The sequence below is a fragment of the Nyctereutes procyonoides genome, unplaced genomic scaffold (genome assembly GCF_905146905.1).
Source record: "Nyctereutes procyonoides isolate TBG_1078 unplaced genomic scaffold, NYPRO_anot_genome, whole genome shotgun sequence".
NCBI classification, from domain to species: Eukaryota; Metazoa; Chordata; class Mammalia; order Carnivora; family Canidae; genus Nyctereutes; species Nyctereutes procyonoides.
Genome location: NW_026575160.1, coordinates 4,855,910 through 4,869,922, shown reverse-complemented (window position 1 = coordinate 4,869,922; position 14,013 = coordinate 4,855,910). Strand labels below are relative to the sequence as shown.

At 36.6% G+C, this 14,013-nt stretch overlaps 1 protein-coding gene across 1 annotated transcript in view; it reads right to left on the bottom strand.

The window, feature by feature from the left end:
* Nucleotides 1–14,013, bottom strand: part of LRRC72 (leucine rich repeat containing 72) — a 38,605-nt gene that overhangs the window by 10,106 nt on the left and 14,486 nt on the right. Inside the window, exons 4-5 of the mRNA XM_055314498.1 lie at nucleotides 7,433–7,514; nucleotides 6,173–6,283 (exon numbers count right to left, since the gene is read on the bottom strand). Coding sequence (XP_055170473.1) covers nucleotides 6,173–6,283; nucleotides 7,433–7,514 — 193 coding nt within the window. The remainder of the gene's footprint in view (nucleotides 1–6,172; nucleotides 6,284–7,432; nucleotides 7,515–14,013) is intronic.

The window sequence follows — 14,013 nt, the reverse complement described above, 5'->3', positions numbered from 1 at the left end:
AGGCATTAGAAGCCCAGGAAAAAACAGTTGGCAAGATAAAGAAGATGGGTGTGTGCTTAAAAGACAACAAACTATTTTGCCAAAACTTGAAAAAGTTTTAGCAAAATCATCTAGATGTTTTCCCTGTAGGTTACATAACATTTTGATTTTATCATATAAACACAAATTTTTCTGGCTAATAAAAGCATTACATATAACTACTCCCCGGGGAAAACTTGAGCTTTAGAGGGACTTAAAGCAGGCATCGTCAGAAGACATCTGGTGCATAATAAACAAAAACTATGAGAATTAGGCATTAAAGAAAAGGTAAAACCAGGAGCAACAAAGATTTTAAAAGATAGGAAATATGTATGCAGTGGGGGAAGTGAGAGGAAAAGTGAAATGGAAGCTTTTCAAAATTTCTCGACTGGCAAAAAGGGTTTAAATTTTAATCTAAAAGGGAAGGAATTCACAGTGGTAATGAATAATTATAACGACTGGACAAGGAGTAGAATGGGTGGATGTATATTAAGCCAGTAATAAGGACAGATTCTAAAACGGGGATCATGCATTGTAGTTTAAGCCAGAAAGAGAAAAGCACCTCTTTCAAGGATGTAAAAGCAAAACACAGTTGTTGTTAATGAGAGTTTAGGAGGAAGAAAGCATTACACATGCTTCAGTGCAGAAGTCTGCTCTGTGGTTACTGTGTTGGAGAATCACATCTGGCACCTCATAACCCCATCAGACATTCAAGCAGCCAGGAGTAGAGTCTGCTCTTGCCTATGATGTGAATAGTAAATGTACCAATAACATTTACTCTTTGCACCCTCCTTCATATTCTCTTTTCCTTCTCAGAATGTTCCTATTTCATTTATTTTCTTGGCTTCTCCTCCTGGTCTTTAAATAAGTCATTTCTATATGTAAATTGAAAACCTGCTGGCTTCAGCTAAACAAAACATCAAATTTGGATTTACTACTCTTACATGAGTTATTAAGAATGCATCTCAAGACTGAAAACTTGATGTGTTTATTGCAGCTCACCATCTACCTCATCCTGATGTAAAATCTAAAGTCAGAACACTGGGCTGTTAGGCCAACCTCTGCTTAAATTAACTTTAAAAAAATAGAATTAAATAATTTGAGAGGCGTTTCATCTTTATGATTTTTCACTTTTTTCCTTGCTCGTAAGTTTTAGAAAGAAGCAATCTTATTTTCAACTCTTTTTGCCCCCCTTCCGTACTATAAACATTTATCATTTTGGATTTATGAGTTTTGGATTGATGCTATAAAATTACCATAAATTAAGTTTCTAAGATATGAAATTGGTTTCCTGTGTCTGAAAGTTCTGAAAGCCTTCCGTGATGTATGGGTACATTCCTTTAGAAACTATGAAGTGAAATTGCTTACACTTTCACTTTCAATAGGTTAATACTATTTAATTCACTTTCCCTCTAGGCTACTTATAGAGCACACCTCGGTGGCGCCAGCACTGTCTTGCTTATCTTAATTTGGGATTCTGAGTCTAAGCAATTTACATGTATCCAATAATATATCAAAATGTCTCTACTACCTTACTGCACAAGCTTGAATTACATGAGTCACATGTGTGAAGCTACTTATTATTGAAATGGAGGAGAAAAAAGTTACCTCAGTAATTGGCTTCAGTCAATTTTTAAAAACTTTTAAAGCTAAATTAGAAACCATCATTAAAGTGAACATTAGTTTTTAAGACCACCTTTGAAAAAAGTTGATGTGATTAATGATATACCAAACACCCATTGTTTTAAAAGATTCATTTATTTACTTGAGAGAGAGGGAAAGAGCAGAGGGAGAGAGAGAGAGAATCTCAAGCAGACTGTGTGCTAAGCGTGAAGCCCAACATGGGGCTTGATTCAAGGACTCTGAGATCATGACCTGAGCTGAAATCAAGAGTTGTGTGCCTAACCAACCAAGCCATCCAGGTTCCCCAAAACATCCATTTTAATAGATAGGGAAAATGATAGGTAAGTTTAAAGCAGTTATGTTCTATATCTATACAGAATAGCCTGTGGAAGTGAGCTTAGCTGTCAATGGTCAGACACTATGAGTTTGAGGTTCTGGCTCAAGGTTACTTAGTAGAGTCAGCATCTCCATTGTTTCCACCATCTTGCTTTGAAAGCTGTGGGCCACTGCACACCACATGTTTGTACTGAATATGGAAATCATCCCTGACTTTTAAAAGATAAACTTGGACTAACACAGGGGTTAAAGAGAGTTGGAGGGTCAGAATATCCTCTTCTTTGACACAAACAGCAAAGATCCACTTGGCTCTTTTTTATTGTGTGATTCTTCTGTTTTGTTGTTTGGGAGGGATGATCCCACCTTGAAGGGCATTTCAGGTAGAAGCTCGAATGAAGGGACCATTGAGATCATAGTCCTATCCTGATTTCGGTGTCCCTCTTCAGCCCCTGGCTATTTGCCCTCAGCAGTGGACTCGGGCCAAATGTAGGAGGAAAGAAAACTTTTAAGAACAGAACCTGAAGAAAATGGAGGCCCTCTCCTGAGAGGGGCACTCTATCGCTCCTGGTGAGTCCTTAAAGCACTGCTAGGAAGCAACTCTTAAAGATGATGGAATGCAGGTGTCCAAGTGTCCTTCCCAACAGTGGAGCTTAATGAAACAAAGCAAATTTGAGAGAAATGAGGAGAGCAAAACTTGAGGAACAGGAGAGAATGTAAGTATTTTGTGGCTCCTGCTGGTGGTGGTGTTTTGCCCACGTGCTGGGAAAGAAGCAGAGAGATGGAAGATCAAGAAAAGTCATCTCAGCCAGGAAGTAGGATTTGGACACACATTAGATCCTGAATTAGAACGACTTTGCTGAAAGGCAGGGAAGAGGAAGCAGGAGCTGGGGAGGGAGGGTATGGAAAGGTAGACCTCCTGGAGAGAAGAGGTGGGGCCCTCCTGACTCAGCCTGGAAGTCTGGAAGTCAGGAATTCCAGGTTCCAGGACCTCACACTTGGCTGCTGGGTTAGGCCTCCCTGAGGCTCCCAGCCCTGTGTCTCCTGGGCCATCTCTTGGCAAACCTCGTCACAGACGCCAGTGGAGGGGGAAATGCCGAAATGAATTAGAGGTTTCCCCTCCAGGCTATTTTCTCACCCTCTGAAGACCTTGTAATTGGAGTGGAATAATAACAACGCTTTAGCATTTTATGCGGGTTTTATGGCTTGAAAAGGCAAAAATGTTAACGCTTGAAAGTGCATGAATCTCTCATTTTAATTAATGAACTGAATCTAATCTGTGATTGCAAATGAACCTCAGAGAAACTTAATCTGGGCACATTACTGCCCCAATACAATGAGTAGTTCATTACCTGGGAACTTTTTCCCATAGAGTATCTTTAACCAAAATGAGGCAAGTAAAGTGTTCACAAAGTGCGTATTTGCTCCCAAAACTTTTCTCAAAATGCTTCTTTGGGGGAAATTGGACATAGCATTCTCTCCATTTCAAAAAAATAATCTCACTACAAAGATTCTCAGTTGGAACCATTGTAGTTATGTAACCTGAATTATAATCACTATGATTTTAAGGAGAGGTCACTCAAACTGTTGTGACAGATAATGATAAGGACTTGAAATTAAACTACCAGGCTGGCACAACAGTCTTTCAGAGAACTAGGAAAGGCACTCCTGTACTCCAGATCAGGGCTGACACAGTTCTGTGCTCATGCACACACAGTGAACAAGAGAGGCATGGGCTGGATTTCAGACTACCCACTCCCGGGCCAGGCACCTTCATTCAGGGCATAATCCTGTTGACTACGATAGGACAAACTTGAGTGCTAGCTTCCGAATCTTGTTTTGTAAAACTGCTTAAATTATTGAGTTTTTACATTTAGCAATAATCTGATTAGTTTCATATCAAGCTCCTTCAGCTCTCTAAGAAATAATTAGGTCAAAAGACATAAAACCATAAACCATGGGACTGTTGTGTCCCCTTGTATTGGGGTGTCATGTAGTGAATGCATGATAAATATTTACTGAATGAATGAATAAATGATAAATATTTATTAAGCAAGTGAGTGAATAGATGTGAAACAAAGAAATAAGGCATGAGTTTAAGTTTTGGCATTTCTTAGTAGTTTGGTTAAAGCTCAAAGACTTGCATTCCCACCATTCAAGAGGAAATCATTCTAATCACATCATAGGATTGCTGTGAAGATTTAAATGAGACTATAATAAGCATTTTCTCAACGGGAAAGACATTCAAATATGTTGTTATAATGATGATTATTTCAAATGTCAGTTATGTTGTTAAAATCTATTTACTACTTAGCAGACTTTCTAGACTGTGAGCATATTAATTCATCGTCTAATTTACATAATCCACAGTAAAACCATTTTTGAGTTTGTTACTGCTTCCAAATAATATTAATGTCAAGAAATGCTCTTTAAAAACATGTCTTACAGAGGTAGCTTAATATTTAACGTGATCCAGAGAGCTAGTTCGTTCCTATTATATGGAAAAATGAAGATAAATGAGAGTTCCAGATCTAACATAGACAGCCTTTTCATCACTGAAGCATTTGTTCAACACACAAGGGCCAGATAATTCCAGTACACAGGCAGGCCAGTCCTGGGTCTTTCACAGACCTTATCATGTTTCAAAAATAAGCATGGGATTATTTGGCATCTAAGGGATAAGGCAGCCATGTTGCCAGATCCACGAGACACCATTCAGGGTGTAGTCAATAGATACGTGCCCCTTGGACCTGTGAACTGAGAAGAATAAGATGGGAATAACCAGAGATAATGAAAACCTATTTAAATGGGGGAAGAGGAGAAGAAAGGGTGGTGATAGATACATCATAACTAGTGAATGGGTAAGGATGGTAAGTGGGGTTGAATGGTCTTGACCAACTGCCCAGTTTCTGGCCTGAGTAGATTTGCTGAAGGGAGGTGTGGGATATGGGAATCAACTCAGATTACTGTATGTTTGTGAACATCTGTCTCCAACTTCTTTCCAAAGGGAAAATCAACATGATTTTAGATTAACAACAAAAAAACCCCATGGAATTCTCATGAACTTGGCATAATTTTAATATTTGGCTTTGAATAATCTACGTATAAGCACATGAGTCATTTCTCCTCAATACAGTAGATGTTACTGATTAGCACTGAAAGCAAATGAAAACTATAATTACTCTATGTATCGATCTGATCAGAACCTCCACCATCAACACCATTTGGCACATATTCAAAACATTGTTTCAGGCAATTCTGAGAAATGAACAGAAAATGAAGAGGAAAGAAAACCACATCTATTTCATGACATTATATAAACAAGTCTCCCAACTCTAAAGTTTGGAAACCCACTCATTGGTCTGAGCGTCTTTTCCCTTGGTACACCCAGAACCATTTATCCTCTGTTGCAATCATGCACGGGTTATTCACCCTTCAAGATTATAAACTTATTGAGCAAGAACTGTGTATTATTTATTTTTCCAACCCATTTCCACTTTCTTCCACTACGTAGGTCACTTCCTTGCTGGGTGTGATTAAATATACATGAATAAAATTTTCTGTTCACCCACTTAGAAAGCTTTAAAAAAACTTCATTTTTTTTTCTTTTGGTGTCAGCTTTATTAATATAATTCGTATACCACATTATTAACCCATTGTAAGTATACAATTCATGTTTTTTAGTATATTCAAAGAGTTGTGCAATCTTCACCACAGTCAATTTAAAAATATTTCCATTACCCCTGGAGGAACCCCCAAACTTCTTATTCTTTAGCTTTGGCTCCCCAGACCCCTCTGTCCCCCAGCCCTGGACAAACAGGAATCTATTTAAAAATAATCACCTCTCAGTGTTGTTATCTCCTTAGATGTGTCTATTCTGGACATGTCATGTAAATGGAATTATAGAATGTGTGCCAGAACTTAGTTCTGAGATAAAACCAAACATACAGCTTTAAACATGTAAACCTTTTGGCATTTTTGTCACTTCCCTTTGGCATGCCATGTCATTTCTCAAAATTTTTTTCTACCTGTTATTCTTTCAAAAGCAAGTTTTAAAAGAGAGTAAGATTAAATCTTATTTTCAGGAATATTTAAGTACTTAGTTATAAACATTGATCAATATTAACCTTAAAAAATGAAACCTGTCCCATGTTATTACTATTTTAGCTTATGGCCTTATAAACAGACAAACTGATACTTAGGATCTTCAGATTTGGCATCCCCTTTAACTCTTTCACTGTGGCATCAATGTTTGTCAGCTCATTGTGGTGTAGCAAGAGTATGTACAATGAAGGCAAAGAGTGCAGGCCTGAAAGAGATTTTGTTTTTTATGAGATTTTAAACATTTGTAATGCTAATTAAGCATCCTAAGGAAAAGAAAACAAAGAATACATTTCAGCTGGTAAAAGGAGTCATTATTAATAATAATGTGACTTATCATTAAGAATAATACAACAAAGCATAAGAATTTGAATAATTGAGTGTGATGTGGGCCTGTGGAGCCAACTTCTTTCCACTGTTATTATTTTATGTTTTTTTTTATTTCCTGTAGCAATAATTTTTAAATTTGATTTCAGAAGGGTTATTTTCTTTACTTTTCTTTTGGTTGTGTTTTGTTTTGTTGATGTTACTTAGATTCATGATGCCAGTCAAGGGAATAATTACATATTTAATTCAATACCTTCCCCAAAATTGCTCAGGTAAATATTTTCTTTACACCACAGGAAGCCACATATTGATATCATTTTTGTTGATTCTAAATTTCACATTTTCCCACATTTTTAACATAAATTAAAATGAGTTGTGTCTTTACAGTAGCTGGCTGCATCATAGGTAAATTGGCAAGATTTTCTTTCTTAATGGCACATGGAATCATGATGGTTCTTTTGGCTCTATGATATGTGATATTTTAAAAAATGTTGCATGCTGAACCTCTTTGTATTTCATGATCCTAGTAGATCAGGTACTTTCATCATCAACTGAAATTGTCAACTTGACTTGAAATTGTCAACTTAGAGATAGTTACACATGTAAAATTAAAAATTTAACATGTAAAATGAAAAGAGGAATTTGGCTGGCAAAAATTATCGCCCCTAAAAACATGAAAACCATGTATAAAGTTGTTATATTTATTAATGCTCCCAAATATTGTTAAAATTTGTTTCCATAATACCCAGTTTGTGCCCAACTATGCAGGAGAATGGCAAAATTTCTATTTAAAACAAGATTCTTTTATATTTTGAATAAGGCACACGACAATATTACATTAAAATTGTAATCTAAAGCACATTTCTCAAAATGAAATATACATAAGGACATTTTAAAAAATAGATTTCCTCACATATTTTCAACAGAAACATTAAAAACAGATTTTTGTATGCCATTAGTGATAGGATAGTTATCAGTTATTACTTAATTGAAAATCTATTCAATTAGCTGAAAAAAAATTAAGACATACCTTTTATCTCAAAGATGGCATTGTTGTTTAGATACAGTTCTGTCAGACAAGAGTTTCTAGTTAGAAAGGTTATTCCTTGGAGCTGAAAATGAGAATTAGAGAATAATATACTTTCTACAGTAATTATATAGAGATATAAATAAATATGTGTGCATATGTGTGTGTGTACATAGACATATTTATAAAATTATAATAAGGTTATAAAGTTTGATGTTTGTTATTATTTCTGACCATTTGGTCTGGGCTATGAATTTCCTTCTGGATTGTCTTTGAGGGCATTGTGATGAAAAGGATGTTTTTCGGTAATTGAAGACAAACCTCTCATCCTGTCTCTTGCAAACTTCTTGCATAGTTTTCCATGCCTCGGTAATCTGGCCTAGCCCCTTTGCTCTGACTGTGCTCCTCACACTTCCGCACCCTGCAGTTTCATTGGATCTGGCCCCACATACCCACCAGGTGATGATCGCACATAATTTAGTGACTAGTATATGCCGAGGCCTCTCTCCTCAATGCTGAAGCCATTTCTGCATCTGTGCATGAGTCATGCCTCTCTTTTGCCTGCATGACTTTTCTCCCCAGTACATTTCTGATAGTTCCTGAGGCTCACCCTTGTCCAACAGGGCAATACCAACCAATACCAATACCACTCGAGGGGTGCCTTGGGGCTCAGTCGGTTCAGTGCCAGACTCTTGATTTCAGCTCAGGTCATGACCTCAGGATCATGAGACTAAGCTTGGGTCTCACACTCAGAAAGAAGTCGGCTTAAGAGTCTCCCTCTTCCTTTGCCCCTCCCCCATTCACGTGCATGTGCTCTCTCTCAAATAAACAAAATCTTTAAACAACAACAACAACAACAACAAAACTACAACAACCAAAAACCCCCCATGCTTGAGTGAGCTTCCACAGGAGGTTTCCATTGCTCCAGAGATTTGTTGAAACAGTTCTTTGGTCTCCTTGCATCTCACTACTGTCTTCTCATCCTGTTTTGACCCACTTTTTGTTTCTCTAAACTTGCTCCTGCATCAGCACTTTGAGTCTATGAGTCGTCTCCTCTTCTCCAGCTTGCTATCCTTTTGTAAACAGATCTCCTCCATTCAGCAGAGGATTCCGTCACCTGAATACGCACGGGAAGTCAGGTGCAGTGCTAAAAGCCCCACCAGCCACAAGCCCCCTTTGGCTTCACAGCTCCTCTTTTTCAACAAGGCCTTTCTTGACTAGCCTCCACACCCATGAACCTCCCCATTTTCTCGACCACGCCAATACTTCATTTGACTTGTACAATGAATCAACTTGCCTGCTAGTTTTATGTCTTCATTAAGGAAAAGAACCATATTTCTTTTTAAAAAAAATTTATTTATTCATGAAAGACACACAGAGAAAAGCAGACATAGGCTGAGGGAGAAGCAGACTCCTTGCAGTGAACTTGATGCGGCATTCATTCCAGAACCCCTGGATACCTGAGCCAAAGGCAGATGCTCAACCACTGAGTCACCTAGGTGCCCCCAAAACCATATTTCTTCAGTATCTTATCCCTTCCCTTCCACCCCCCATTTTCCTGGCAGTATGGTAAAGTCCCATCTTTTTTCATTTTTAAAGATTTTATTTATTTGAGAGAGTGCGCAAGAGAGAGTGCGCAAGAGAGAGAGAGAGCAAGCACGAGTAGGGGAGGAGGGGCAGAGGGAGAAGGAAAAGAGAATCCTTGCTGAGCAGGGAACCTTGATGTGGGGCTCTTGATCCCAGAACTCCAGGATCATGACCAAACCAGAAGTCAGAGACCTGACTGACCAAACCACTCAGACACCCCTCACATCTTACTTGTAAGATTAGATTGGGAAGTTAGTTCTATTAGCTGCAAATAGTCAAAAGCAGTCTTGAAAAATTCCTCGAATGAACTATTATCTATAAAGGAAATGGGATAGTCAACTCTAGACTGAGGGTCAGAAGTCACTCTGTTACTCTGCAAAGAGAACTCCATTTTTTAAAAAAATATTGACTCTATAACTTTGATAAATTTTATTTTTTTAGATTTTATTTATTTATTTATTGATGAGAGGCACAGAGAGACAGAGACAGAGACATAGGCAGAGGGAGAAGCAGGTCCTCGCAGGGAGCTTGGTGCAGGATTCCATCCCAGGACCCCAGGATCACGACCTGAGCCAAAGGCAGACACACGCTCAACCACTGAGCCTCCCAGGTGCCCCAACCTTGATAAAATTTAACAATTTGCTTGAGTTATAAGGATGGTAGAGCCATAGAGGTGGGGCAGGTATCTTCTAAAAGCAGCAAGTAAGTTAAATAGAAAGCTATCTTTCCACTTAATACAGGATCTATTAGGGAGAATATTCCTATTAAATAGTTATTGACCAAGTGTTTGGTACTTTCTATATAGAATTTTCTATACTAAAATATATGCTCATGATTATGAATTAGTTTTAAGTGTTTATTAAAGCTAACCATAATGATTATTGTTATCTGTTAAATAGAACTGTTTTGACCTTCGATGGGCTGATGCAGAGAGATGCCAACTCATATGATTTATTGAAAATTTTAGTTATGAGACATAGCTCAGAAAAGCTATTTTAGATTTGTATCCAAAGTTTCAAAATGGATTTCTTGAATAATTTTCTTTGATTTTATTGTTATGTTTGCAACATTCACAAATTATGAAGCCATAAAAGGCACGTGTGCCACTCATCTCATTTCACAGATTCATTTGCACCAAATTATGCCAGCATCCATGCAGGAGGACCACCAATTATTTCCCCATAGCTTTTATTAAGTCATGCAAGGGATTATGTTCCTCCCAGGTAGGCCATACAATGCAATGAGGGGTGGGTCCCAGTTGGCTTCCTATCCCTTTCTCCTTTTCCTACTGACTTCCTGACAGCAATTCATTGTCTTCTGTCCTTCCTCTCACCATTCCCTGATCTAATGATAGGCACACCTGACACAAGTATAAGAAAAAAACCCCAGTGGAAACCATGAGTTCCTTCTACTCTTTTTTTCCAGTTGTCTGCCCGACCACACATCAACAGAACATTTCTAATTACTCAAGACTTTAATTTCTCTTGCATTACTTATTATCACAAGAAGAATGCTAATAAACTCAATAGTTTAATCTTGATTATAGAATCATGATTTTCCTAAGAGCATTAACATCCTTTGGACCATGATTACTGGGATTTTAAGACTGCACTGTTTGCTGGGGGGAGATGAGTAGGGAAATGGAGTGGAAAGAGATAAAGCCAGTTCATGAGGATCCAGGAAGCTATTACAAGATTTTGCTCAGAGGACTGTTACTGTCCAATTTTATTTTAGAAAGAAAATAGCAGGGAAGAACCTGCTTTAGAAGGGACAGTAAGTATAATGGCAGGAGTTAAATGAGAAGGGTGTTACACTAATTCAGAAGATTATGTGGTGGCCCAGAGTAGAGTAATGACAGCGGGAGAAGAAAAGGAGAGGGAATTGAGAGACAGTTCCAAGGTAGAATTCACAGGACTGAATGGATATTGCAATGTAGCAAGTTGTTGAAATCAAGATCTAGGAATGAGAAATGGAAGACATGCCACTGTTCTGACACTCAAGCCATTGTTAAAGTAAACGTTACATATTATATATATATATATATGTGTGTGTGTGTGTGTATATATAGTGTGTATATATATATATATATAGTGTTATAATTATCCATTTAGAGAAGTCTACACTATTAATTTGAAGGATCACCATAGGATTTATGTTGAATGTGACATTTTACAAATCATTTACTTTAGTTCAGGGTTTAGCACATAACAAGTGATCAATAAACAATAGCTATTATTATTTTAACCATTATTTTTTATAGAGAGAGAGTTGAGAGTACTTACATTTAATGTAAAGCACTTACAGGTGCCCACTGAGGTACTACTGGAGAAAAAAATATGCCAGCATGAATTTAAAATAAAGGAGGAGGGACTTCTGGGTGGCGCAGTGGTTAAGCGTGTCTGTCTTTGGCTCAGGGCATGATCCTGGAGTCCTGGGATGGAGTCCCACATTGGGTTCCCTGCATGGGGCCTGCTTCTCTTTCTGCCTGTGTCTCTGCCTCTCTCTCTCTCTCTCTCTCTCTCTGTCTGTCTCAAATGAATAAATAAATAAAATATTTAAAAAATAATATAATTAAATTAAAGAGGCATTCTTTAGAATAGGGCTTCTCAACTTCCATAACTATTGATATGTAGGACCAGATTATTCTTTGTTGAGGTTGAGAACATTGTCTTGTGCATTGTAGTATGTTTAACAGCAAATCTAGTCTCTACCCACTAGATGCCAGTAGCATACACACGCTCCACTTGGTACAATCAAACGAGAAAGATTGCCATAAGTCCTCTGTAAGGGAGAGATGGTGTGTGTGTGTGTGTGTGTGTGTGTGTGTGTGTGTGCAAAGTCACTCCTGGCTAGGAACTGCTGATTCAGAATCAAGGGAATAGAGGAGAGTCATGTCAATGAACAATTGCTAGTTATCAGTTGGCCCCTGTGCTAGATGGTTTCACAGGCATTATCTAATATGATGCTTTACGGTAGCCCTGTGTTATTCCTTAGGAGGGAACTGGGCTCAGCAAAGTTAAACAACATTCTCAAGGTAACAGAGCAAGGATTCAAATCCAAGACTGTCTGATTCTCAAATCAAAAATTGGCATATAGTACATGATAATTAGGTTCATTAAAATAGAGGAACCTCCATATAAAGTAACCAGAAGACATTAATTTAAATATACTTTGAAGTAATGGAAAATATTATTACTTTGAATAATGTAAAATATTCTATAAATTATTTTTTCTACTATTTCAGAAATGTTCTTCAAAAATCATGTTTAAAACACATCCCAAAATATTTGGCATGAAATGGAAAAAAAATAGAAAGTAATCTTTTAACATGTATGTCTAGCAAAGTACTATATATATATATATGTATATCTATGTATATATATATATATATATATATTCAACCAACTAAAATTCCATGATGTATATTGTAGAACTATTTGAAAAAAAGTTGTAATTCAAAAATTCTTCATAAATATTTAAAATAGAGCATTAAAAAAGTAAAGAAACATTAAAAATTATCATTTAATTTTTCAAATGCTCTATTTCTAGAACAAGGTATATTAGGTATAAATGAATAAATAAATATATATGTATTCAAACCTTATTGAAGGAACCAACTAAAATTATATATATAGGCATATGGAATATTTTCCAATACTCAATCTAAAATTTTCTATTGCTCAAACTAATATTTTCTATTACTTCAAAATATTTTTGAATTAATATCTTCTCAGTGGTATACATATTATATATATATATACTTATTTAATCTTCACAACAAACTCATGAAGGAGGAGCACTATGACTACCTTATTTTAAGCAATGAAACTAATGTACAGAGCTGCTGAATAACTTGTTCATGATCACACAGCTAGTATGTGGTAGCACTGAAGTTTGACCTAGGCTCCAGAGTCCTTGCTGGGAACCACTACACTTTATTGCCATCCAAAGTAGGAAGATAAGCTATCAGTCATGCTCATTTCCAGACTCAGCTTGAGTCACTAGCTTGACTTACCCCATTCACTTGATCTAATGTTGATCTCTTAAGTGATCTGGGTTTCTCTCAGTTGCTCCAAACTTGGATGACCTACAACCTACCAAGATTGAAAAAACCAGGGGCAAAGACCCATTGAAAAGTGATTATAAAACAGCATGGCGGCGTCTGGGTGGCTCAGTCTGTTGAGTGTCTGATTTTTAATTTCCACTCAGGTCATGATTTCAGGGTCATGAGATTGAGCCCAGTGTTGGGCTCCCAGCTCAGAGTTGAGTCTGCTTGGGATTCTCTCTCCCTCTCTCTATGCCTTTTCCACCACTTATGAGTGCTCTCTCTTGCTAAATAAATAAATAAATAAATAAATAAAATCTTAAAAAACATGAAATTCTATGATTATGAGTTATTTAAAAGGATTTCTTTTGAATATTGAAATCACAGTATCTCTTAAATGTACATAAAAGTGTAAGTATTAGTTGGGTAGAGTTTTAATAATATATACTGAATTAATACATAATTTATATTTAATTTAATTTTATATAGAAAAAATTCTATATAGTTCCAGTATTCCTTTGTCTTCTTCAAAAAACTTCATTTTTGTGGTGTTATTGCCCAATAAAGGAAAACATTACATTCATTTGTATCTTAGCTTAAACTATGTACAATTTTTGAAAATATAATCTACACTTTAAAAATATTCGGGAGTCACTGTATTATTTATCCAATACAAAGACTTTTATTCTCATGCTTCCTCTCCTTATTCTATGTTATTGAAATTTTTGTATATGCTTTTGTCCAAAAATAGGTTACATTTCTTGGTTAAATCATTTTAAATGATAATGAGATATATAGTGTAGATATCTATGAATTTCACAATCATGCAGTGAAGCCTTATTTAGGTTATTTATGTTGGTTTACTTTTTTTGAAGAGGTTTTAAATATTTGGCAAAATATAATTCTTTCAACAAAGTTGACATAAAAGATAGAATTAATGTTACCCTAAGGC